We start from the raw sequence: 26,658 nt of genomic DNA on the forward strand, positions 1-26,658 counted from the left end.
TATGTTTTTAAGATTTTCATGTTTCTTTACTAAAAAGGGCTATAATTATTTGGTTTAGAAATTATTCTTTGACAAGTATCTATGTGGTAGAAGGGGAAGGTAGAGGTAAAGGCCCCTTTTGATGAGTTTAGAAGCAAAGATTATGAGTTACTCAAGTCAAGTGTCACTCAGCGGTAGAGCCGAGATGGAAATCTGAGTCCTCTGCCTTCCAAGGCCACTGTGGTTCCTGTGCATAATTCTGTTACTCCCAATGAGTAATAACTTATTCCACTGCTATGATCAAAATAATTCATTCTTTTTTTTTTTTTAAGATTTTATTTATTTGTGTGAGAGAGAGAGAGATACAGAGCGCAAGCACAGGCAGAGTGGCAGGCTAGAGGCAGAGGGAGAAGCAGGCTCCCTGCCGAGCAAGGAGCCCAATGCGGGACTCGATCCCAGGATACTGGGATCATGACCTGAGCCGAAGGCAGCCGCTTAACCAACTGAGCCACCCAGGCACCCCCGAAATAATTCATTCTTGAGACATTTTTTGTGAAGGTGGTATAATCACTGACTGTTTATGTCATCACTGAAAAGAGTTACTTCCCTATATAAAGCATGAACCTGAACTAGATTATGGGGGCAGTCATAACCCTAAAGGCACATCTTAAACAGTCCCTTTTGGTGTAGCTTGTCACCTTTGTCCCTTCTGAATTTTGCGTCATTAGATTGCCACATAGCCTTGGATTATACACAGATCTGGCGGCTGTACTTGCCTTTTTTTTTTTTTTTTTTTTTTTAATCTTTTGGGATTCCCAGCATTTAGCTTTCATGAACAAAGTGTTTACCTTTGGTTTTCATAAGAGCTTAGGACAGTAAGTCAAATTCTGATAGCCAGTGGTTTTACACTTCACCCTCTGAAAGACATTAAATGTAAAATTATTCGTTTTAGTTTTCAAATACATTCTGGTTTTTGATGTGAACCTTTGAAATTTTTTTTTCTTTTGAGGATTGAGCCTGTTGGCCCCTGCCTAAGATCTTTCCATAGTTCTCCTCCAGTTATTATAGATTGTTAACCTGGCCAAATAATATTTAAGAAAAAGTGAAATTTGATATGGATATAATCTTCTAAAGCAACAGAATGTTTTCTTTTAACTAAAGGAAACCGAGTGAAAAACTGCTTAGTTATTCATTTATCCAGTAGTGTCTGCCAGGCACTATTCTAGGAACTGGAAACCAAACAGAAAAAAAAATTCCAGGTCTTATGGAGCTTCATTCTACTGGAGAGAAACAGGGAGCAGATGATAGATATAATAAATTTATTTTATTATAATAAAAAATAAACTCTTCTAACATCCTTTAGAAGATAGTGCTGAGGAGAAAATAGAGCAGGAGGTCAGCTAAGATTCAAACTGGATTGTTCAAAGAGGCCCCACTGAGAAAGTGATATTTGAGCAAAGTCTTGAAGGAGGTAAGCGTTTAGGCCACGCAGACATACAGCATACAAGAGAGAATAGTTGTTGCAAAGGCTTTTGCAAGGAATAGCAAGAAGGCCTGTATGGTTGCAGCGGACTTACAAGAGATGAAAACAGAGGTGAATCGGAGGAGGATATAACCGTGTTTTTACTGCCTTGCAGACCATTCTAATAATTTGGGCTTTTATTCCAAGAAAAAGACGTATGATGTGGAAGGTTTTGAGCAGATAAGAAAAATGGTCTGATTTACATATTAGCAGGTTTCCTCCAGCTGCTCTATTGAAAATAGATTGTGATAGGGTAAGGGCACAAGCAGGAAGACCAATTAGGTTGCTCTGGCAAAAATACAGGTGAAAGATAGTATTGGCTTGAACCAGCCAGGTAAAGGGAGAGAAGGTGTAAAGTCATCATTGTATTTGGGTTGCATATTTGAAAACAGAACCAAGACACTACCAGAGGGAATATTGGAAATGAAGGAAAATGAGGTAATGGATAACTCCTAAATTTGGGACCTGAGCAACTGGTGCTATTTGGTAAGATTTGTAATCACCATTGGTGCTGTTAAATGAAATAGTAAAGTCTGAGGAAGGAGCAGGTTTAGGGAGACAAACAAGTTTGGCTTTGTAAATATTAAGATTGATTTGCTTATTAAATGTTTCAGTGCAAGTGTTAGGGAGGCAGTTAGATATATGAGTTCCTGATCGTCAGAGAAGAGCCCCAGGCTAGAGATAATAATTTGTGAGCCATGGGCTTAGGCACGGTGTTTTAAATCATGAGCTTGGATGAAGTTACCTCAGTGGTTAGTATAAAAAGGAAAGTAGGTCAACAGAGAATTACTAGGCTATTCCAGTCAACATTAGGAGGTTGAGAAGAGAAAGAACACTAAAGGAACAGCCAGCTAGACAGTAGGAACGTCAGGCAAGTATTTTGTCCCAGAAATAAAAATGTTTTTGAGAAGTAGTCGGTTGTATCATTACTATTGCACCCCATGGATGCATCCTAAGAGGTGAGTTGGATGAGGACAGAGAATAAGCCATTGAGTTTAGGAACATGGAGGTCGTTGGCAGTCTTCTACAAGTTTGTATGAAATGGGTTGTGAAGGGGGTTTTTGGAGATGGCTAGCAACTCTTTCAAGGAGTTTTGCTAAAATGAGAAGAAGAAAATGAGATGGAAGTTAGAAAGGGATGAGGGATTAAGGATAAATTTGGTTTGGGTTTTACTCTAAAAATAGAACATTTTGCAGTATGTTTGCATAGGACTGATCCAGTAAGGAAGGAGAAATTAAGAATGCAAAAAAAGAGAGAAGATAATTGTAGAAGCAAAGTTCTTGAATAGATGGGGGAATGGAATCTGAGGCACAAACGTAGGGTAGGGTTTGTCTTGAGATAGGAGTCAGGACAATATATAGGTATACTTGTGGACTTTTGATTGCTTCTCAGTGAATTGAGAGGCCAGTTGTCAGATCAGAGTGAAGAGAGGCAGAGGATGTTGTGGATAATGTTGAGGCAGGAAAGGCTGAAAACAGTGGACTCAGAATGAGAGTGACCAGAGAAGTTTCTAACTTTGGTATCTGCATAAATGTCAGTGTCATTAATTAAGAGAGAGTATATGGAAAAGAAATAATTTCTGCAATGATGTAAGGCTGGAGAATAAGTTCCACAATAGACATGTTCTTTTAGAGATGCCTCTGGCTCCCTCAGAGAGAATGTGGAAGGTGAGAAGAAAAGGCCAAGGGTGGAATCCTAGAAAATACTACCATTTAAGGAGCAGAGCCGGTGAAGGAGTAGGGGAGTACTGAGAAGTCAAGAGGGAGCTACGTCCTCAAGATCAGAAGAACAGAGGTTTTGAGAAGGAAAAAGAAATCAGTAGTAGTCTGTTCTGTGTTAATTCCCCATGTATGGGACAGATACCACTAGAGGCACACCAGCTTTCAGGTATTATTTAGGTTAACATTTTAAAATAGTTTTAGGGGGTGCCTGGGTGGCTCAGTGGGTTAAAGCCTCTGCCTTCAGCTCAGGTCATGATCTCAGGGTCCTGGGATCGAGCCCCGCATCGGGCTCTCTGCTCAGCAGGAAGCCTGCTTCCTCCTCTCTCTCTCTCTGCCTCTCTGTCTACTTGTGATCTCTGTCTGTCAAATAAATAAATAAAATCTTTAAAAAAAAAATAGCTTTAGCTCTTTCCACAGTTTGGCGACTATGGCCTTTGCTGCTAAATAAATAAATAAATAAATAGTTTTAGTATTTAAAAAAAAATTTTAATAATTTTTAGTATTTATGGTTTATTTTGATGGGCACTAGGAAAAATATATAGCACATCAAACCTGTGATTTATGAATAGTGGTACTGATTTCTCATTTTAACATGATCTAAGATTATACAGTGAATCCGTTTAAAGAAAAACATTACATAAACAGTGGTGCCAGTACCTATGGAAAAATCGTGGCAGTAGTTGGCAGATGAAGAGTGTGGAACGCCCTGGGCTTAACAGTTTAAGAAGCCATTGGTGACTTCATTTTATCAAAAGTATTTTCTGTAAAATGGGAAGATAGCTACACTAAAACAACAAGAATAAAGCTTAGGATAATAGAAGTGTTAAAATGAGCTCTTACTTTTAGAGCTATTGCCATAGTTTCTAAATTATAACTCATGTTTCAGCCTGTCACTCAGTGACTAAAATAACTTTAAAGCAAGTAGATAATGATACCAAGAAATATTCTTTAGAAACATATTAATAGGATACACATAAGGAAGATTTTTAAAATTCACCTGTTAGAAATATTGAAAAAGTAACTATGTTTGAAATAAAACAGAAAATTTTGCCAGGGGAGTGAAAAAAGGGGGCATTTATCAGGAGGGGGTTCAGACCTCAGGATGTAATATCACAGAGCACGTGATTTTCTCTGCTCCCAGTGGTCTGTCGGAACTGAATCAGCACTGCCTTGTCTGTGATGCTCCAGGAGGACCGAGACTGAGGGTAGCAACTGAGCCGTCAGTATAGACGTTTCCGTAGCACTGCTTGACGTCAGTGGAGGTTGTTACTCAGTTACGGAATACTTTTATTCACTGATCTAAAAATAAATTTATAATATCTCTGAATTGCTGAGCTTGACACTTGAGGTGTGCAAATGGTCTCCACCGGTATTAGGGTTACTATCTTGAGTCTCCTAACGGAAGTCAGTTATATTTTTGGGTACTAAAGTAAGTTTAGAACACAGTTCTGCCTCCTTTCTGCTCTTTGTATAGTTTGAGGATACCCACTGGATTGCATCATTAATCCTATTTTATGATCACTTACCTACAGATAGGGTTGGGAAATTATACTTGGACATCTTTCATCGTATGTAGGCTCCCTCGTACATCAGGAGCTCACTATAATTTCCTACACTCAGATCACTATGGACAAAGTGATTGTACATCTACGAGAAGATAGTAAGGATGAGCAAGATGGGGTCTGTTTAATCTAGCCCTTAGTAATGATTGAACAAGGTACTTTTAATATGGTTTGTGACTGCAGTTGTAGATCAGTCTCCTGATAAGAACTGAAGGCAGCTAGTTCTGTAAGTTAGGCAAGTTCATTGGTTGCTGTCGTTCTTTTTAAATTTCAGCTTCCATTCATTGTTGGTGATGTTTTTAGAGCTATTTTGCCATCCTATATAGGAAGCATTTGCACGACTCTTCTCCTTCAAAAAGATTATTCTGATTCAGAACTTGGGCACCCACACACGTGCATATGCACACACACATAGACACACACTGGAAGTCCATTCTGCGTTGGTGGAATGAGCTCTCTTTTTTTTTTTTTAAGTGATTTGTGCCTCTGTAAGTTCTTTCTGTGCGCTATGAGCCAGCCATTTGAGGTGAATTCCCAGCTTTGAAATTTTTAACACTATAAGCACTAAGTCTTTAAACCCTTTTACAAATTTAATCATTGAATGATTTCTACTCAGTTTCATGGCTTGATGGAAATAAAGCAGTTAAAACTGATAATCACTACAAAAGAACATTAGTTAGTTTTAAAATACGTATGACTGAGGCTCTCTGGCATATATATGTGTATATGGAATGCTGGCTTTGATTTTTTTTCCGCCTTTTTTCTTCCAGTTTTGTAATTACTAGTAGTCAGATAGTATTTCATACTAAACTACCATGCTCTTTGACCAAGAAAATTTCAGTAATCTCTTAACTTTTTTTTTTAATGTATTTTATTTATTTGTCAGAGAGAGGGAGAGAAAGAGGGAGGGTACAAGCAGTGAGAGCAGCAGGCAGGAGGAGAAGCAGGCTTCCTGCTGAGCAAAGAGCAGGACTTGATCCCAGGACCCCTGGGATCACAACTCGAGCCGAAGGCAAATGCTTAACTGACTGAGCCACCCAGGCATCCCATCTCTTAACTTTTTCTTAGTCAGCAAGGTTTATTTGGTTATGATCTTGAAAATGCAGGAGAAATTTAAATTTCGTAGCTTTGGATTTATCTTTTCATTTAATTGCTTTTTATAATAACAAGCCTAAAATCACCATTTGAAATTTGCCAAACTCAAAGCAATTTAAACCTTTTTAGCTATCAGACACAGGTTAACAACCCCATCAGATCGCATATCCAAAGTGATTATTATAAAAAAAAATTACAAGCATATCAAATTTCAGGAAAAAGAGCTGGAGGTCCGTGGCAGTTGATAGTGTACCATTTGTTGATCAGATGTTCCTATTCCCGCAACGCATCTAATAACATAGCCAGGTTTCCCTTGGCAGTGTGAAATATAGCTAGGGAAAAACCCAATATGAACAAAATAATTAAACAATTCCCTATCTCTTTCACTGCCTAAAAAAGCATAAATGTTAAAAATTGGAAAAGGTAAGGTCTTAGAAACCATGTTATTATGTGCAAAGTGGCCACCAAGGTGAATGCCTACAGGTGACTTGCATTTGGTGACATAAAGCAAAAGGAAAAAGTGTGATAGCACCATTTATTTCTCCATGCTTTTTACTTGATTTAGTGCATTGGTTATATATATACTTAGATATGCTCTAATCAAGCTGCTTGTCTTAATCTGATACCCACGAAGTGGTGTCTGCCGTCAGGCAACTAAGGAACTTTGTTTCTTGAAATCCACAGGGCCCTCCTTAAAATGTTCCATGGTGGAGGGACTTAGGTGGCCTTTTAAATAAAACAAAACGAAACCAAAAAACCCTTGGTTTAAATATACTCACTACCCATACCAATGAAAAGGACAATTGCTAATGCTCTTCGTTTTCACATATGAGTCCTATGAGATATTACTACGTTCAAGTCCTTATTGATTCTAGAACAACTAGAGTCTTGAGTTCTCATTTAAAGACATCCTTATGGGGGCACCTGGGTGGCTCAGTGGGTTAAGCCTCTGCCTTCGGCTCAGGTCATGATCCCAGAGTCCTGGGATCAAGCCCCACATGGGGCTCTCTGCTCAGCAGGGAGCCTGCTTCCTCCTCTCTCTGCCTGTTTCTTTGCCTACTTGTGATCTCTGTCTGTCAAATAAATAAATAAAATCTAAAAAAAAAAAAAAGCCATTTAAAATAAATAAATAAATAAATAAAGACATCCTTATGATTCACTTACCGTGAGGAATAAAAAAAAATTTAAAAAGACCAAGTAGTCTTTGAGATCTTATGAGGCTTGACCTGGCCTAATACCCTTGCAATAGGAAAAAGGGCAATCCTGATATGCCCAGCAAGTGCTTCTGATGGTAGGTCCCTTCCCCGCTGTGCTCTCGCTGTGCTCTCTCTGTGGCTCCATTTGTATTTTGAGGAAGAGAACCAGAGTTACGGTCTGTTGATTTTCCTGCTAGTTTCCTTAACACCAGCAGGTGACCATTCACTTGAAGCAAGAGAAGGGAGAGGCAAATGATAAACCCTGTTGGTTGTGGGTAACTAGGAAATCTAAGCCCCTCCCCCTACCACCTATTTGTAGGCTTATTCTGACTATTAAGAATTGAGTGAAATCAACTCAATTAGTGTGGTTGCCTCAAATAGAGGCGCTGGATTTAAGCTCACTGACCACATAAATACTTTAATATCTTTCTGCTTCTGGCTAAGTCAATGGAAATTATAACCGTAATATAGGAGGATAATACTGTGGATAGCCTGTTTCCTTTACTATACACACCCCACTTCCCTGGATCCATGTGTTTGCTCATGTTTTCTGCAGCTCCTCCTCCTTCCCCTCCATCATGCCCTTCCCCTCTACAAAAATCCCAATCTTACCCATCCTTCAAGGTCCACCTCTGCCATATGCCTTACCCAAGCCCTTAGTTATAAGTAATCTGTAACTAATCATTCTACCTGTTCCCTCTCCTTCAGCTCCTGTGTCTTGCCATTATATTTATTTGTGTATGAGACACAACTCTCCTACAAGGCTTCTTCAGCTCACTGAGAGCAGGGACCAGTCCTTTTTTCATTTTTGTACTCTGACCCACCATACATTCTGCGCCCCGCCCCCTATTGATTAGCACATAGAATGTACTTAAATGACAAACTAGCTGGTGATATTTCAAGTTTGAACTACTGAGAATACCTAGTAATAAAGAGTAATTAACTTCTGTCCACCCACCATTTACCCAGAATGCTTTACACCAAACCCCCACTCAATATACATATATAGATACAGATCTTCTTTTAAAGTCTGCGGCTCCCACACCATAGGAGGGAGAGAAGACGAAAGGAATCATACTGTCTCTCTTGTCCACTAGGAGCTGACATGCCCTAGAGCCTGCATTCTCTCACGCCATGTATGTACTGTTTTCGATGAAAGTTACAAACATATGTCCTTGATGACCCTCATGGGAAAACTATCATTTATGGGTAAATCAGTAAATCAGAGAAAACCTGTTGGGTGTAGAAACCCAGCGCACTTGCCTGAAACAAGTTTGCCTCAGCTGAACTAACCCAGAGATTTAAATACTGTGACTAAGACTACTACTAAGATCACGACGACAACGACGACGACTAGCAGCTGTGGCAATTAACTAGCTTTCTTCTTCAGTGTACTATCTGCATGGGAAAATCTTTCATAGTAAACTTTTGGTGAATGTTTAAATTCCCTTGTTTAGAGATCAAATCTGATTCTTCACATTTCTAAAGGGAACAGTAGCTGCCAAGAGTTTGGATTCCATCATTGGAGTTATTTCCACAGACCCACAGGTTATGGTGTCTATGTCTCAACTGGCTGCCTTTGCCCTCTATGCCACAGTCACTTAAGAGAAGGCCCCATGGGAAGACAGGCCAGATTTACATCCAGCTCTCATTTTTCTCCTCTAAAGGGAGGTTGGGAATTTTAAGTCTACAGAAAGCAGTGCAGACTTGAATCCCTAGGCAAAGCAGACTGCCTGCCCTCCCATATGTGGACCAAGTGGTCCCCAGCATAGACTTCAGACCTGTAATGTATAGTAAAAGGAAAACACACACACATATACATACACCCCACACACATACACTTGTATTTGAGTTCACAGCCTTTCCTTAGTTTTTCTTTTTTGAACTTGCTTCTGACTCATTCACCTCACCAGGAGGGAAAGCCTGTATAATTCCGAGGTTGCTAATTTAATTTGGTTTGTTTTCTATCTGGCATTGCACTTTTAAGGTCAGTCAGTACATAACCATTACTTTAAACCTCCCGCAAAGAATTTTCTTTGGCAGTAATTGCTGAATGAGAACCAGTCTGAGGAGCCAGTACTTCTGTCGAAATGATTTCTCTTGTCTTTATTAAGTAGAGGGCAGCACAGGGCAAAGGAGGTGAGGCAACCTCACTGCTATCTCCAGCGTGGTCATCAGCAAGTTAGGTCTCACCCAGACCCAGGGAGCTCCAATGCCCCTCTTCCTGGTGGTTTCACTAGTGCTGTGTCTCAGGAGTGCTCTCATTTCAGATAAAGAACCTAGACACAGAAGTAAGTTGATTGGCCCAAGTGTGTACAGAAAGGCTGCCGCTAAGACCAGATTTGAATTCATACTGTAGAATGCTCTTCTAGGAGATCTATATAGGACCTCTGTCACAACCTCTGGAAGTGGAAATCTTAAAGATACCTATTCCCGGAAAGGTTTCTTTCTTCATCAGATAGGCTTATTACTTTGTATGGTACCAAGCCCCACCTAACACCCACAGTTAACATTTCCTGCTAGTATTTTTAAAGTAACTTTGCATAGCATGGTGAGCAACTGAAAGATAGACTTCTGTTCACTTCGTGATTTATTTTACTACCTTTTCTAAAAGATTATCTTACTAGGGAAATATGAAGCTTTGAGTTATCTAAAATTATAATAAAACTTTCACGGTGTTACCTATATACAGAAAAAAAATGTTATATAGCTGCATAATTTGAGTGGAGTTGAGTAGAAAGATAAGGAGAAAGATAAATACTGTAATACACTCATGTCTATTAAGGGGACAGTGTTACCTGTATTTTCCACCCAGGTACCTTATATTTAGTTGAATGTACCAGAATGCCTCCTGTAAGGTAACTTTTCTTATAGGCATAAGAAAGGAGACCTAGAGTATAATATAATCCGGTTAGAACAGGGATAGTAAGGATATCTTTAGAATATTCCACTGTTCAGAAAGGCCATTTTTCTAACATCTGTTACTTTGCCTTCAGCAACATAAAATTCAAATTCAAATTCTAGTTCCTATTATAAATCAGTTTGTTATTTATGCCTTAGAAAAAAGTCTTTATATAATAGGAAGCATAGGAGTATTACATTATTTGTTGCATGGGGGAAAGTATGTTCAAGCAAGAAAAATTTGGAAGAAGACTGGCGCCAACCTTTAATAATGTCACAATATAACACACATTGTGGGGTGCAGAGAGGTAAGTGTTAATTTAACTGAACAGCAGATCTGTGGTCTCTTTTCATATTGTAAGGCTATGAATTCAGAGAACATAGAGCAGACTGAGGCAAAATTCTAAATGTGCTAAGTATTTTAGGATTCAGATATGCCAAGCAGTTGAATCTGAATTAGTTGCTGTTTTCTTCGAAAAGCCCAGTAGAAGTGAACTCTGTACTGCCTTCATCATCTCTTACACACACACACACACACACACATAACATTGGCACTGAAATGAGGCAGATCCCCTGATGACTTCTAGAGCCAGTGGCTCATACAGAGATTGAGATGGGCTGGAAGGCCTTGGTAGAAGAGATGACATTGGGATAATTTATTCCTTTGCACCTTTTCAGAGAGACAACAGTAATAGCTCACCATTTGCTAGGCCATAGTCTCACTTCTTAAATTGAATCTTAGCAACTCTGTTAGGTGGGCACTACCATGAAGCTCCATTTGCAGATGAAGAAACTGATACACAAAAAGAGTTAAAGTAACTTGCCCTGCTGTATGCAGCTCGAAAGTAGTAGAAACAGGATTGGAACTCGTTTAGGCTGGCTCATCTGGGCTCTTCGCCACGATGCTCTAGGCTAACAGAACTACATGAGCCTTTATTAGTTCTTCTTGACTAGCTCTAGTTATGTGGCTCTTTCAAAGCTGATTCCTCTCAATTTATTTGTGGCATTTCTTTGTTATAACTAATCCTAAAGGATCCTAAAAGTACCCAGCCAGGAATGGCTTGCCAACTTAAAAGATTCAGAAGGTAAGCATGTTTTTTAAAGAGTAAGTGGTTACGCAATTCTAGAAAAGAAGTATTCTTCTGGGCCCTCTGTAAACAGAATTATGAGAAGATAGGAGATTTCCTCAGCCTTCATAATGATAGGTGTTCCTGAGAACTTAGTTTACTCTGAAAACCTGTTTAGCCACAGGATAAATTGTGCCTTTGCCTTAGGAGACTTAATGCTTTGACACGATATATTAAATATTTAGTTGTTTTCCAGAACACCCTTGTAGGATAGGTTACTATTAATAATTCAGTTTATGCAGACAATATTCTAGCCACAGAAAAAGGATGTTGATATTGATATGTCTAAGATCGCATAGCAATTCCAGAATCAGACATACCCTACCTGGAGTTTTATGCTTAGTTGGTATTGCTGTGTAGTTGCCTACTTCCAAGAAAAACCGAACTGGCAGGATTTGAATTAGATGCTAAATGCTTTGCAAGCAAGTATATAGCACAGCAGTATAGCACAGAAAAGTGCTTCCTTTTTCACTTGGGACCTTGTTATCCAAAGCATTTCATTTAAATCATGTAGTTCCTTAGGAAAAAAAAAAAAAGATAGAAAGAAATCTTACCTCACAAGGTTAGTCTAAGACACAAAATCTCATTTCTGCATCAGCAAAAAATAATAGTCATATGCATGGAAGATGACTTGTTACTTTTATGTATCTTTCCATTTTTCTTTTGCCAACATTTTCCTGTGTTTCTTTAATAAGGACATCATCTCCACCTCTGCTGGGAAGACAAGTGACAATTTTTCTATATAGGCAACTTTTTTTAGTTTCCCTTTGAGCTAGAGTAAACTTATACTGCAGCCCAAAGAATAGAAACTTTACTTCTTTCTGAAGTGTTTCAGTTCTCCTTCAGACAACCGGAAGGAGCAATTTAAAAAATAGGCAATTTGGCTTTTTATTATTAGCCTAGATAATTATGTAAATCACAACAGAAGGCTAAACCAGTCTGTCTTTAACTGTCAGCCTAAGGAAATTAATATTAACAGCTCTAACTTGAAAATCAAAGTGAATCCTTAAAGCATATAGCTTTTACCTGATCATTTTGGTTCTGCCTACTTGGAACAAATACTAGAGCATAAACTTCTTATTCCTTTTTATTCCCAATTCTCCCTAATCCCCTCTCCTGCCCTCCCTCTCGGAGAAGTTGGCCCCAATTTCTTGAGTTGGAGGACAAGACATTCTTAGAATGCACAAGGCTTCCTTCAAGAAGGCGTCTGGGTTTGAGGTCATGCAGGACTAATTTTAGCTTCAGGATCTTATGCACATCATATCTTATAAATTACCTATGAGGCATTTTTAAATATTGCAGACATTTAAAAAGATGAAACCAATTAAATTTTCATAATGAGAAGAGAGTGGGAGAGAAGAATCAGAGAGGCAGAGGTTGGAGGAGGAAGTCAATTGCAGAAAACACAGAATTTTACTGGGTCCCAGTGTTTAAGGTTTGTCCTTTGCCTTTGTAACATTGTTTCTCTCAGCCTATGTCCCGGTGCAGAATGCTTTAGAGGCAAACTCACCAAAGCTGAAAGCAGAGAACAGTCACTAGGAATAATGTATGTTTGAAAATCATCAACATCATTGTCATCATTATTTTCCTTATGTCTTTAATCATCATGCTTATTTATATCCCAGTTAAGAGTTGTCGCTAGGAATTGTGATGTTCTTCATAGTCAATTTTAGTTAGTTGGGTATGTACAATTGTTTGTTGTCACTACTTTATTTTAATGCTCTTACGCGTAGCTTCCCCATACTTACCTGCACATACTCAATGGTAAAGACAGAAACTGATCCTCTACTTCTGTTCTCTCACAGAGGAATTTGAAGAAAGAATGACTGGCATTGATCATGGCATCTTTCCTGTCAGCCTTTGATGGGCACACACACACAGCCCACCACACAACCTTCCATCTCTCAAACTGGTTCTCATCGTTTCCCAAACACAAACGAGAACTGCTGTGCCTGTTGCTTCGCTCAGCACGTAATTCCTTCCTGCATACGGTGCCACCTTCTCATTTCTGCTAAAGAGGTGGCATTGACTGTTGGAAAGCCAAGAGGCTTTCTAGTAGGATAGAACTGATTGAAATCTCAGATCTACCACTTATTGCTTCACCTTAGGCAAGTTACTTGATTTCACTGAGACTCAGTTTCCTTATCTGTACAATGAAAATCAGTTATTTCACAAGGCATTTTTGAGGGGTAAGTCAAAGAAAAAATACAAAGCACTCAGGAGATCCTGGCTCCCTTTCTTGTAATTCCCTATACTGTAAGTCCTTCCTTGTAATTCCCTATCCCTGTAAGTCCTATACTACCTTTTCCTCAAAATTAGGGTTTACCTGCTCAAAGCTTATTCTCTGAAGCACCTACTTGGCACAGTATGCTACCTCATTATTGTTTGTTGTCTTGTATTTACTGTCTTCGCAAGTTGCTTGTGAGCTTCTTAAGAGGTAAAGCTCCTCTGAAACAAAAAAAAATTCGGTTTCTGACGTAACCTTATTAAATATGGTAGCCTCAGATGTGTGAGTGTAGAACTGGAAAATAGAAGTAACTCCTTAAGCATGCAGTTCCCTTACTGCAAACTCCATAAGTTGGGAAAGGTTATGTGTTCCTGGCACAATAACAGAAATGGTATGAGAAGTGCTTTCCTCAATTATGAAATCTAAAAGGGAATCTTCAAATCCAGAAAGAGACTTCTTGTACTTCCATTGCTGCAGAGAGAGCTTAATTGGCTACATACATCTCTTTGGGACAATTTTCTATTAATAATGAACCTGTAGCACTCAGGAGATCCTGGCTCCCTTTCTTGTAATTCCCTATACTGTAAGTCCTTCCTTGTAATTCCCTATCCCTGTAAGTCCTATACTACCTGGTTTGAAGGTTCTGGTAAAGGAGGGAAGTTACTTAGATTCTCTTACTGGAGGAATTGTCCTGCGAGAGGAGAGATGTGTAGGCTTCCACTGAACATACATGGTTCATGACAGTGCACATCAAATGTAAGAGGAAGAGGAGTCCTGCTCAGCTGGCAGATCACTGGCACATCAGACACACCAACCTAGTAACACATTCCCCTACTCAGAGAATGGCCATCAGGTGGAGCAGGGCAGTGGCTCTTTATCCATATAAACACACAAATCCTAAGAGGGTCAAGGCTCTTCAACTCAATGGCAAAACTGTAGTAAGAGGTCAGGCTCCCTGTGCATAGCAGAAAGTAACAGAGAATGCAACAATTACATTCCAGATGTGACATTTTACACTAAAGTATATCTTTACATGAGCAGAATACGTTCTCCAAAAGAATAATGCACGTCTTTGTGATGTTGCGGTCTTACACATGGATTCTCGGCCACGACCATCCCTCTTTAAGTCCTTGATTTTTAATTTATAATCCTTTTTCTTTTGATGTATCTTTCATTTGGAGGCCTCGAAAATGGATATTATATTTTGTGATTTGAGAATGGATATAATATTTCTTTGCTATAGTTCATCCATCTCCAGACTTATTCGGGTACTAATTGGTCATTTCTCGCCCTTGAAAGACAAACAGAAGGAGACTTACTTTTTTGTGATGTTTCCGACTTTCAAAGAAATATTTCACAGTCATTCATTGTAAATGCAGTGAGATCTTGGGAATTGATCTTTGTTGTCATAATTTTTCCCCCAAACACTTGGTTCTTATGCTGGCCTAGCAGGTGAAACTTGAACTTCAGTGCAAAATCTTGAGTCACAATAAAGATCTGGCTCGTGGTGCTCCAGCTCACTGATTTTTGTATGTCCTGCGGGAGAAAAACTGACACCATCATCTTTTTGCTCTTCCTGCTGCTTGAAGACCTTGAGCCTTGGGACTACCTAAGAGAGATGTTTCTAATATGCTGTCTCTGTGTCTCTTGTCATTGAGGTAATTGTCATGAGAAAACCCTGGACAACAGCCATGACAAACAGAAATATTTTGACAACTCACAGTCACTGGATGCTGCCGAAGAAGAGCCCTCTGAGACAGGAACAGAGGAGGAGCCTGTACTCTCTGTTGAGAATTCAGGGAGGGACTCAGATGCCCTTAGACTTGAAAGTAAGTTGATTTGACCTGAGCTGTGCTTCTGGGGTAAAATCAACTCTCAGGCTTTGAGTTTAGGCTTTTCTTTACTCTAAATAGTTTCCATCTTTTAACAGCCACTCATTATATTTGTAGAATCACAAGGGTGACCCTCAGGTGTGAGGTAGAAGACAGGCTAGTGTGTGAAAAAGCTCTTCACACTTCTTTTCTTTCTCTTTCACCTCCATGTCTTGTTTTGCTAGGACAAATTTGATTCATTTATATACAAGTCTTTCTTCTTAATATCAGTAGTCTACTGAGCAAGCCATTGAAAAAAGGCAAGATAACTTATATTTACACTAACCCAGTAATATTTAAAGATTTGGAATAATAGACATACATACCAGGCCCTCTCCTAAAGATCCATTCCATGACCACATTTTGAGCTATGCTGTACTGAACTGTTCTTGACATTATCAGTCAATGCATAATTGCTAAAATGAATGACTTTGTAGTACTCATCCTTCTTAACCACTTTGCTGTATTTGGATCTATGCACAACTCCCCTCTCCTTGAAACTTTTTTCTTCTCCTCTCAGCTTCTGGGGTATCACTGCTCCTGGCTCTCTTCCCGTCCTTAGGACAGCTTTTTCCATTTCTTTCACTTATTCTTTACTTTGCCCCTTACTTGGGTTACCCAGGATCTTGACCTTGGTCTTTTTTTCCTTATCCCTCTTTTTAACACTCTGTGTTTTATCTCTTTGTGTCTCAAATACTTTTGAGTATAACAGTGACTCCAAATCTCTCTCTTCAGCTAGCACGTGGTCTACAACACTAAAACTTATTTCCACTTTTCTAGTGGTCTCTATCTCAGTCTGCCATATGCACTTCAAATCTCACATATCCAAAATTGGGCTTGTCCTCATTTTTACTTTATTTTACTTGAACTGCTTCTAATTCCTATGTCCCTGCTGTTTGTTAATGGCATCACAACTCCCCCAGTGACCACTGTATCCAAGACCTGTTGCATCCGTTCATCTCTTCATCTATTTCCTTCTGCCACCACCTGAATTCGCACTTTCTTCATTTCTGCTTGGACAATTGCAGTAGCTTCATAATTGAATTCCCAATATCCAGTCTTTTACTTCTGTGTGTATGGGGAGAGGGAGAGAGAGAGTGTGTGTGTGTGTTTGCAGGAGGGAGGTAATACATGTAATAGGTACAAATTTTAAAAGCAGAAGTAACCCCTATTACCAGTATATTTTGTGTCTGAAGAGTTGTTTCTAAAATCAGATCTCATCAGGTAAGTTGCCTATGTTTAAAATTTTCCATGGCTCTCTGTTATCTATAGGAAGAATCCAGTATCATAGTATAGGATACATGGCAGTTTGGCCCTTAGTTTTGTCTCCAAGTGCACCATCTACCAGTACTCTACATAGCAGGATGTATAAACCTTGCACTCCGTGCCATGCTGTTGGAGCCTCCCATGTCTGCACAGGCTGGGAATGGCCCCTGCGTGCTTTTTGCTTTATATGGACGACTCTTAACACACCTCCAAGATTCAGCTTAAATGTCACCTCCTCTGTGAAGGAGTCACAAAAGTCTCCAGGCATTTAGTTGCTCCATACACTGTCTTGTTCCCACTTTTTTGTCAAGGCACATTTCAGGCAGTATGCACGCTTACATGTTTTATTTCCCATCAGACTGTGAACTTCTTATATATCATGTCCTATATAACTTCATTTCTGTGTACAGTAAATATTCGTTAAAGTAATGAATTATGGCATTTGTCTTCCTGTGTGGGTTGGATTAGCATATTTAGCAATTACAAAATCTGTGTTTCCTTCTAAGTAGTAGTGTATATTAAAAAAAAATGATGTCCAAGAGAAGCAAGCTAGGCCTCAGAGGGGAAGTTTTGACCTTCACCTTTGCAGGTTTAGAAAATTAGTTTCATCAGTTCTGTCAGAAATCATTGGGCTTTAAGAAAGCTAATTTCCATTTACCATTTCAAAAGAGATGGATTCTTAAACTGGATAGGCAGTTGATTCATTTACGAGGGAGCTGCTACTCTCTAGTACCTGGCAGCCTCTTGTCTCTACCTGGTGTCAGGTACCCACACAACCAAGTGGACATCATGAGGTTGCTTGATAAACTCAGAATCACCACAAATGAAACTGAGTAATGATAAGGGGTGTTTCATTCAGTTTATACAAACTGTTCTTATTCCAATATAATACAGCTCCCTCATGACCAGGATACTTACGACTACCAAATTAGATGTTTTTTTTCTTCTGACAATTCAGATAAAACCCAACCAGAATCTTGATGTTTGTCTCATTTTCCAAATAATATACCATTGTTTGAGATAGATTGTAACCTAGTGACTAAGTTAAATTTCTTTAGTCCCGTGTTCCCCATGGAGCTCCATCCATCCCTGTACTGGAAAGGCAATATGGTTGCCTTGGCTGAGATGGGGTCTTTCCAGGTCCCTTCAGCATCATGCAGACTGTCTCTTAGGGTGGATTCCTTTACAGATTGCTGATTCAATCCATAGATAATAATGACTCTGACTGGTTTCTCTCTCAAGTAATAACTTTTCTTTGCCATATGTCAAATTCTGGGAGCACCTTCTTCTTTTCCCTAGATACAAGCAAGTCCACAGGGGCAACATTCATGATATGTTAGTGTGTTCATACCAGGAGGCTTCCTGCGGTATGGTTATCAGAGTGAGAAAAACTCCACCTTTTTAATGTAAATAGTGTGCTATAATAAAAATGTGTTATAATAAAAGTCAAGTGTAGACATTAAAGAATTTTTGAAAATTCTATTTTTAAAGGAAAATTTAAAGAAATACAAATAGTTAAGCCCTTTCCAGTAACCAATAACTTATGATAATCACTCCCTTTCTATGATACTTTGCAATTTACAAACATATGTTCACTTCAGTAACATATATTTTACGAACTTAAGAATTATGTGTTAACCATGTGAAATAGATACTATTATCAAGCCCATCTTATAGATGAGAAAATTGAGACTCAGAGAAGTTGGGTTTCTTGCCCGAGATCATCAGTAGGTAGCAGAGCTAAAACTCATCCCATGCATTTTGCCCTTCAGCTCCAGGTTTCAGAAATAGAGGCTTTGTTGGATCAGAACTTTATTTTTTAATTAGTAAGGTTATTTTTAAAGAAAACTAACATCTGCTGTTATCATTATTTTATAAAAGCAAAGAAAAATTTAATGTCAAAAAGTACAAAGACAGGGGCGCCTGGGTGGCTCAGTGGGTTGAAGCCTCTGCCTTCGGCTCAGGTCGTGATCCCAGAGTCCTGGGATCGAGCCCCGCATCGGGCTGTCTGCTCCGCGGAGAGCCTGCTTCCTCCTCTCTCTCTCTCTCTCTCTCTCTCTCTCTCTCTCTGCCTACTTGTGATCTCTGTCTGTCAAATGAATAAATAAATAAATAAAATCTTTAAAAAAAAAAAAAAAAAAAAAAAAAAAGTACAAAGACAATCTCACAATAAAGGTCAAGTCTTTTTCAAAAAATGGACAGTCAGTGGGCGCCTGGGTGGCTCAGTGGGTTAAGCCGCTGCCTTCGGCTCAGGTCATGATCTCAGGGTCCTGGGATCGAGTCCCGCATCGGGCTCTCTGCTCAGCAGGGAGCCTGCTTCCTCCTCTCTCTCTCTCTGCCTGCGTCTCTGCCTACTTGTGATCTCTCTCTGTCAAATAAATAAATTTAAAAAAAAAAAAAAAAAAAGGACAGTCAGCAACCTTACTCCAAAAATTTCTATCTGGATGTGTGTGTGTGTTGTATGTGCGTATTATAATTTTATATACATATCCTTTTTATGTTTTTCATTTTGCTAAGGATTGGTACAAATTGTGTCACTAATTAACATATGAAAACCACTGCTTTAGTACCTCATCATCTAGTACAAAAATCCTCCCCAGTAAATCTTAGATGTAGAAGGAAGAACATAGGCTTTGTAGTTCGAGATCTTGCTACCATGTCCTTTCACCAACACCAACTAGTTGTTAAATCTTGGGCAAGTTACTTATACTTTCTGAGCTTCCCTTACTTCATTAATTTAAAAACAAACAAAATCCCTCAAGTGATTAGTATTTAAATGAAGCATTTCTTTTAGAGCCAGGTACACAGTCGGAGCTCAGTGTTCACTTCTGCACACATGGGCGTGACTCTACTGCTTCCAGATTTAGAGGCTGCTTGTGAGCCAAAGTCCTCACAAATACATACACACAGTATCTGCTCAATAAACATCTCTTGAGTTAAAGGGAACCTTGACATTTCCACAAGAGTTAGAGGAAAGATTCCCTGTTTGCTTTTCTGAGTTATCTTCTTGAAAGTCCGTTTTCTCTTGCTGTACTGACCCAGCTAAAACACCAATGGTGCAAATGAAAATTTGATGATTTGTTTTTTGTTTTGTTTTTTGTTTTCTGAAAAGTCGGTTTCCCTACCTACCTTAGTCTGACTTTTCATTTAAGCCTTTTGTGCTTTGCAATTACTGGCTTTAAATATTATGCCATTGTTCACTTATGATATCTTAAGGAAGTCTACTTGACTTCAAAACCAGATCACTGCCTTTTAAAGTAAATACTAGAACTCAATACAGAATTGCTAAAGATCCTATGAGGTGGAGTCCTTGTATGAAACCAAATTTGTCTAATTCCACAGTATATTCTTTTTATTTTATGAGCCAGAGGGAGATATATCTCTGTAGTATCATCCTCAGAGATAGAATGTGTCTTGCTTGCCTTCACAAACCATATTCTGGTACTCAAGCCTATTAGTATTAATCATGTAAGACTTTCTGGAGATGTCTTGAGTCAAATTTTGAAGGAAGGAATTTTTTTTGCTGGTCATCTCTTCAAATATGTGATCTTTACCTCTTTTGCTGTCAGTCTGCTTTGTTTTGAAGGTAGAACTCACCTTTCATTCTCTGCTTTCTAAAACTCTTCTTGATAAAATCTCTCTTCCAAGATTATTAATACTGTTTCTTACCCAATAGAGTCACTTTCTTTTTTTTTTTTTTTAAGATTTTATTTATTTATTTGGCAGAGATAGATCACAAGTAGGCAGAGGGGCAGGCAGAGAGAGAGAGAGAGGGAAGCAGGCTCCCTGCAGAGCAGAGAGCCCAATGCGGGACTCGATCCCAGGACCCTGAGATCATGACCCGAGCTGAAGGCAGCAGCTTAACCCACTGAGCCACCCAGGCGCCCCTAGAGTCGCTTTCTTTTACTCATCTTCCGGTGTCCCACTCCCTCTCTGGAGCATCCTCAATAAGTCGTTGTGTGGCTTTGGCTTCTGCTCCAGGCCAGGGAGCTCAGTCTCCCTTGGTAGCTCATTCCATTTTCTGACCTTTTAGAAGTCTTCCCTTATATTGAGCTAAAATGTGACTTCTCATCTCCGGTCCTGCCCTCTGAAGCTAACGAAGTCAGTCTTGTCTCTCATTAATATCACATCTGAAGATCACTTCTCCCACCTACCCTAACCCCTATGGTTTTACTTCCTTAGCTAAATGTCCTTGTTTCCTTGAACAACTTCAGTTACGGCTCTTAGTACCTTCACCAATCTCGAAGTAATCTTTCTAAAATTAAAAAAAAAAAAGTCTTTCCGGGCTTCTGGGTAGCTTGGTCAGTTAAGTATGTGACTCTTGATTTCTGCTCAGGTCATGATCTCAGGGCCCCAATCTCAGGATTGTGAGATTGAGCCCCACATCAGGCTCCACACTCAGCCTGGAGTCTGCTTGGTACTCTCTCCGTCTTTCTCTGCCCCTCCCCCCACACTCACACTCTCTCTCGCTCTCTCACTCTCTGTCAAAAAATAAAATGTTTTAAAAAAGAAGAAAAAATATTTCTAGCAAAATAATGTTTTAAGCCTGATTTGTGTGTGTGTGTGTGTACTATGTCAGCTACTGTTCCTTCCATGGGGTCCCTTTGGTTTCCTCAGTCCTTCATTTAATGTGGTTTTGGGCACTTTCATCAAGTCACATTTCTATCAGTGTGCTCTGTTTTGAAAATCCCTTAAACTTCGGTGCCCAGACTTACCAGTGAGTCTCCAGGTGTGTCTCAAATATTGCAAGATTATGCAGGACTTCTTTTTCCTCTCCTTCCTCCTCCCCTTCTTCTTCTCTTTTCCTTTCTTTCTTTCTTTCTTTTTGAGGACAACCTATACGTCTCTTGGTCTCTCAACACTTCTCCTAGTTCCTGTGATTTTTTTTTTAAGATTTTATATATTTATTTATTTGAGAGAGAGTGTGTGTGCGCAAGCACAAGCAGGGGGAGGGGCAGAGGGAGAAGGAGAAGCAGGCTCCTGGCTGGGGGGGTCCTTGATCCCAGGACCTTGAAATCATGACCTGAGTTGAAGGTAGACTCTTAACCCACTGAGCCACCCAGGCACCCCTAGTCCCTGTGATTCTTGACAGACTACCTGACATGGCTCAAACCCATCTATAAGTTTTCCTAGTACCTGAGATAGGATTCATCCAAGTGAGAAAACATGAACTCATCTAAGCCTCACTGTGAGTGCTCACAGTCTCTTCACTTCATAATATTTATTTTCCTTTTTCCAGTGTGAAAATGGTGCATGTTAAAGAAGATAAAATAATAGAGATACAGATCTTAGTGTATCTATTTTTAGTTTCTATTATACCATTGGTCCCACAAGTAGCAATCCTAATATTTTACTTTTTCTTCTTGCTTCAAGTGTAATGTAAAACCTTCTGTGACCCAGACCTCTCCAAATCTGAATTCTGTATTTCCAGAATTAGACAGTGCCTGGAGATATGTTCCTCCATCCATCCTAACCTAGACCATAAGCTTCATGGGTGGTTCTGTTAGGAGCCCTCAGCACATTTGTGGACATGGGCAACAAATGCTTAAATAAATTAACGAGTAAGTGTCTGAATTCCCAACATGATAAGTCCCATTGCCCTCTCCTTATTCCATAATCCTTGTACATAGCATTGTTTTCACTTTCACAGATTCTAAAACTTCATATATTCCCCGTTTCACATTAGGCTTTGAAATCTTGAAATTATCTTTGAACTTACCCTATTCTTTGTCATTTTATCCATTTAACCACCAAATTTTATTTTTGTCCACTGAAATTTCTTCATGTACCTTTTTCTCCTCCCTTTTCAGAATTCCCCTTTTGCAGTCTTCACCCTAGGCCAGCTTCTCTTTAAAGAACTGTAGAGAGATTGTTGAAATACCTTTCTAACTGGTCTCTCTCCTCCGTCTTCCTTCTCCACCTCTCAGTATGCCAGCTGGTTTACCACTCTGGCCTGCACAGGCCACATTATGGCTCTCGTCTTGTTATTCTTCTGTTTAGCAAACAGGAGGCCCCCTTTACAATGAATCTTGCTCCCGACTTTCCCAGACATCCTCAGTGTCACCCACCTTCCCTAAGTATCTTATTTGCTGATATCACCTATATGCATTCTTTGTTTTAGTTCACGTGAAATGAGCAGTGCCTTCACATACTGCCTTCCCTATGTCTACATCAGTGTGTATACATGTGGCCGTGAGAGTATATACTTTCAGGCTCCTCCCTCTTGGCCCTCCCGGGCCCTCTGCCTGTCCGAACCCTGCCTCAGGAGTCTGCCTTCCCCTAGGAAGCACGTTGTGACCACACTCAATTATGCTTTTCCTCTAGGAAAAAAAGTATCTAAATGTAATTATGCTCTGATTATTTTATGTATTATACAGTCGAACCTTGAACAATACAGGTTTGAACTGCATACGTCCACCTACGTGCCGTTTTTTTTTTTAATAAATACCGTATAGTACTTTATCTTCTCTTATTATGTTCTTAACAATGCATTTTAGCTTCCTTTATTATAAGAATACAGTATATAATACCTATAACATGCAAAATACATGTTAATCGACTGTTTATATTATCGGTAAGGCTTCCAGTCAGCCGGAGGCTATTAGTAGCTAAGTTTTAGGAGAAACAAAAGCTATATGTGGATTTTCAACTGTGTGGGGGTCAGTGCCCCTAACCCCCATGCTGTTGAACTGTAATTCCTCCGATTCTGTTTGTTCCCAACTATATGGCTCATAGCATGAAATAGGCACATAGTAGGTTTTAAATAAATAAAGATTGGTTTATTGTTTCTAACTCATAGCACATTAATGATCTCCCCATTCCTCACCTTTATTTAATGTTGTTCTTTAGGAATTGCTTCTACCCCCACCCCTACAGTCTTTGAAAGGACTAGTGGCTGCCAGCAGCAAAAGCCTGCAGCAAGCTCCATAGTCTCTCTTGACTGGAATACCAGTTTCCGTCAATGAAAGGCCCTTTCTCTAAGAACTTTTCAGTAATGATATATATATTTCCATATGGTCTGGGCATAGGGGAGCATTAACCTTTGGAACTGGGTTTGCAGAACTCTTTGCAACTGAACAGCTTTATTTATTTAGAATAGTTGTAGTTACTGAATAGAAATAAGGTTTCCAAACACCACATCCATATGCATGCAGCTCTAACTATACCCTGGGGAATTAGTTACCTGCAGTCTACCTTTGGCCAAAAGCCACTTTTCTTTAAGCCCATACTCTTGGCTGCCGACAAATATATCAAAACGCCTTTCCTGTCTCAGGACTAGGTGCAGGAAATCCCATGGTGCCCATAGGAGAAGGAAGGACAGGAAGCTAAAATAATATGAAAAATACTTGGAACTCTGGGGCGCCTGGGTGGCTCAGTGGGTTAAGCCTCTGCCTTCGGCTCAGGTCATGATCTCAGGGTCCTGGGATAGAGCCCCGCATTGGGCTCTCTGCTGGGCGGGGAGCCTTCTTCCCCCTCCCCCTTGGCCTGTCTCTGTGCCTGCTTGTGACCTCTCTCTCTGTGTCAAATATATAAAATCTTTAAAAAAAAACAAAAAAAACCCACTTAGAACTGTGTTGCTACAAGTCAGATGGCAGATAGTTCTTCTAATTAAGTTGCTTTTTGGGGTCCCCATAGCAACCCTGTCCAGGTATTTTCCCTGAGTTAGCTACTGAAAAATTAGTAAGTCATATAGTATGCTAGACATTATGTTAAGGACATGATACTTGCTTTTAACACGTGACAACCTTAGAGTTTATAAAGTCTTGAATCACCAGCAGGACAAGGCAACGGCTGGAGCAGGAGATCCTCAAGAACCTCACAAACCAAAATATTCCCCAGTTCCATTAACTCACTCTACAACCGTGCCTCTTAAGTGTCACATACAATGTTAGACATTCAGGATATAGTAGTAAACAAGAAGATATACTATTTGCCACATAATTTAGGCAATAACCATCTTTATCTGAATATTCTAAAGAAAATGCCCTTGTAAACCCCTATTTTACTTTATGCTTATCTCAGAACTTCATTAGTGATAATGATAATAATAAGCAAAAAAAAAAAAAAAAACCAGCAGACTGGTTCAAAAAAACCTAAAAGAAATTTACTTGAAAGGACCACAGTACATTTCAAAATCACTTGTTATCAAATGAAGGAGCCTTATAGTTCTTTCAAGAAAGAATAACAGATTTCTAACGGTACTCCCAGCCCGACAACAGATCTTCCCACTTTCTGGAATAGAAAGTGGGATGGAAGAAAGAGATGCCACCAGAGCCGAGAGAGATACTCTGGGTGTAGGGATCAAAGCTTTATGTTGCCTTTAGCCTTGGTGGTCAGCCACTTTTCTCACCCCATGCCTCCCCAGAGACTAATACTGTGCATTTCTAATGTAAGTTCATACTCACTATGGTTACGGGTTTAGTCAATATGGAAGTGAGATTCCTGACCTTGGCCTTATTAGTACCATGTTTTAAATCACTGAACGAACCAGAATTACCAACTGAAGGTTATTGGGATGACTTAACTAGGATAATGTAGACTGGCATTTTCTGAGCAATCAACCCCAAGCTCTCAGGTTGTCCAGTAGATACATTACAAAAGGAGGTATTCCATTTTATTTGTTTTTGTACCCTATCTACATCCGGAAAGTATTGGAGATGACTTTCATGAACACACACTATAAGATTCAGCCATTAATTCAAAATAGCAAAAGTTAAGTAATAAAGTTTTTTTTTTTTTTTTTAAAGGAAGGAAAGCATTCTATTAAGAAACTCAGACAAATTTTTGCCCTAAATGTTCTAGTCATCTAGGCATAGAAGGGAACGTGTAAGGTTATATAACCTTTAATGTATAACAGTAGAAACACTGACTTCCCAAGAGAAAGAATTTTTCTAGGCCATTGTACTGGGAAACATCCATGGAAGTCTTTACATAAGAAACGTGAGCAACATAACAAATAATGTCTTCATAACCATTTTAGGAAAATATTACCCTACTCCATCACTATTTCTTTTACACTGGCCATTAGTGAAAATAAGAGCCTGAATGTAGAATTAGGATAATTACCCATTAAAAAGTCGTTGTTCAGATAAGGCAGTTAGACTGTATGGCCTGGACATGCAGCCATGATATTTCATTTGCTGTTTGAATATAACTTTAAGGACCTCACATATTCAATAAATAATATCATAATAAATTTCACCTTTGCCATCCGTGTCTTATATTTAAAGCAAGTGGGTCTTTTTTTTTTTTTTTTCAGTAATATGTCTATAAAGTAGCCATCCCCCTGCTCACTAGTGATACAGTAATCAGTGCCTGCCTGCCACCTTGCTGCTCCTGTTGTTCTTATCCAAGTTTTTGACAAAGCTACACAGCAAAGAGGACATTTTATTGTGCATTTTGAGGATGATGAGTGGCATTTTTATGGGTGGTTATCGAATTTGCTCCCAGCAGAGCCAGAGCTGCTCAGACAGCAAGGTCGGAGTCCCTCAAGTACTGGAGTGAGTACTACGAAATCTTTAATGATCTGCGGGCGCTCAAATTTCAGGTACAGTGGCTGAGGAGAGCAATGGTTCCGATGAGATGGAGAATTCGGATGAAACAAAAATGTCTGAAGAGATACTGGCTTTGGTGGACGAATTTCAACAGGCATGGCCCCTGGAAGGCTTTGGGGGAGCCCTGGAGATGAAAGGGCGGCGTCTGGACTTGCAGGGGATACGAGTGCTAAAGAAGGGTCCCCAGGACGGAGTGGCCAGAAGCTCTTGCTACGGAGACTGCAGAAGTGAAGATGATGAAGCCACAGAATGGGTGAGAGTTGGCCAAGTCCCTTCACACCAAACCATAGCCCAGGTCTTGGTGGGGGTGGGGGCTTCCACATTCACAGAGTGTGCTGTCTCTCTCGGGGGTGTGGCGCCACTTTACTCCACCTTCCAGTCAGCCCTCGAGTGGGCCTTGTACTGAGGAACATTTCCCTTTACTTCCGTCTGTCTCGCTAGCTCTTCCAGGAGGCAGATGAAGTGGGAGCCTGTCCAGCCTGCATGCCTGCAACCGCCCAGCTCAGACATCTTCATTTTCAGTTTCCTCTATACACCCTTCAGGGCTAAGCTATTTGTTCATTTTACTAAATGTTTTTCATTTAGACCTGTAAGAATGAAACAGAACTCTAGAATAGGACTGGTTACTCTTTTGTTT

General features: G+C 39.6%; 1 protein-coding gene across 3 annotated transcripts in view; it reads left to right on the plus strand.

The window, feature by feature from the left end:
- Positions 1-26,658, plus strand: part of TTC17 (tetratricopeptide repeat domain 17) — a 120,196-nt gene that overhangs the window by 61,208 nt on the left and 32,330 nt on the right. For 2 of the 3 annotated variants that reach the window (XM_059140185.1, XM_059140197.1), the window contains exons 17-18: positions 14,989-15,159; positions 26,015-26,274. In XM_059140185.1, the coding sequence (XP_058996168.1) occupies positions 14,989-15,159; positions 26,015-26,274 (431 nt within the window). The remainder of the gene's footprint in view (positions 1-14,988; positions 15,160-26,014; positions 26,275-26,658) is intronic. The other variant, XM_059140188.1, reaches the window with a different exon arrangement.

Source organism: Mustela lutreola, chromosome 1 (genome assembly GCF_030435805.1).
Source record: "Mustela lutreola isolate mMusLut2 chromosome 1, mMusLut2.pri, whole genome shotgun sequence".
In the NCBI taxonomy this organism is placed as follows: Eukaryota; Metazoa; Chordata; class Mammalia; order Carnivora; family Mustelidae; genus Mustela; species Mustela lutreola.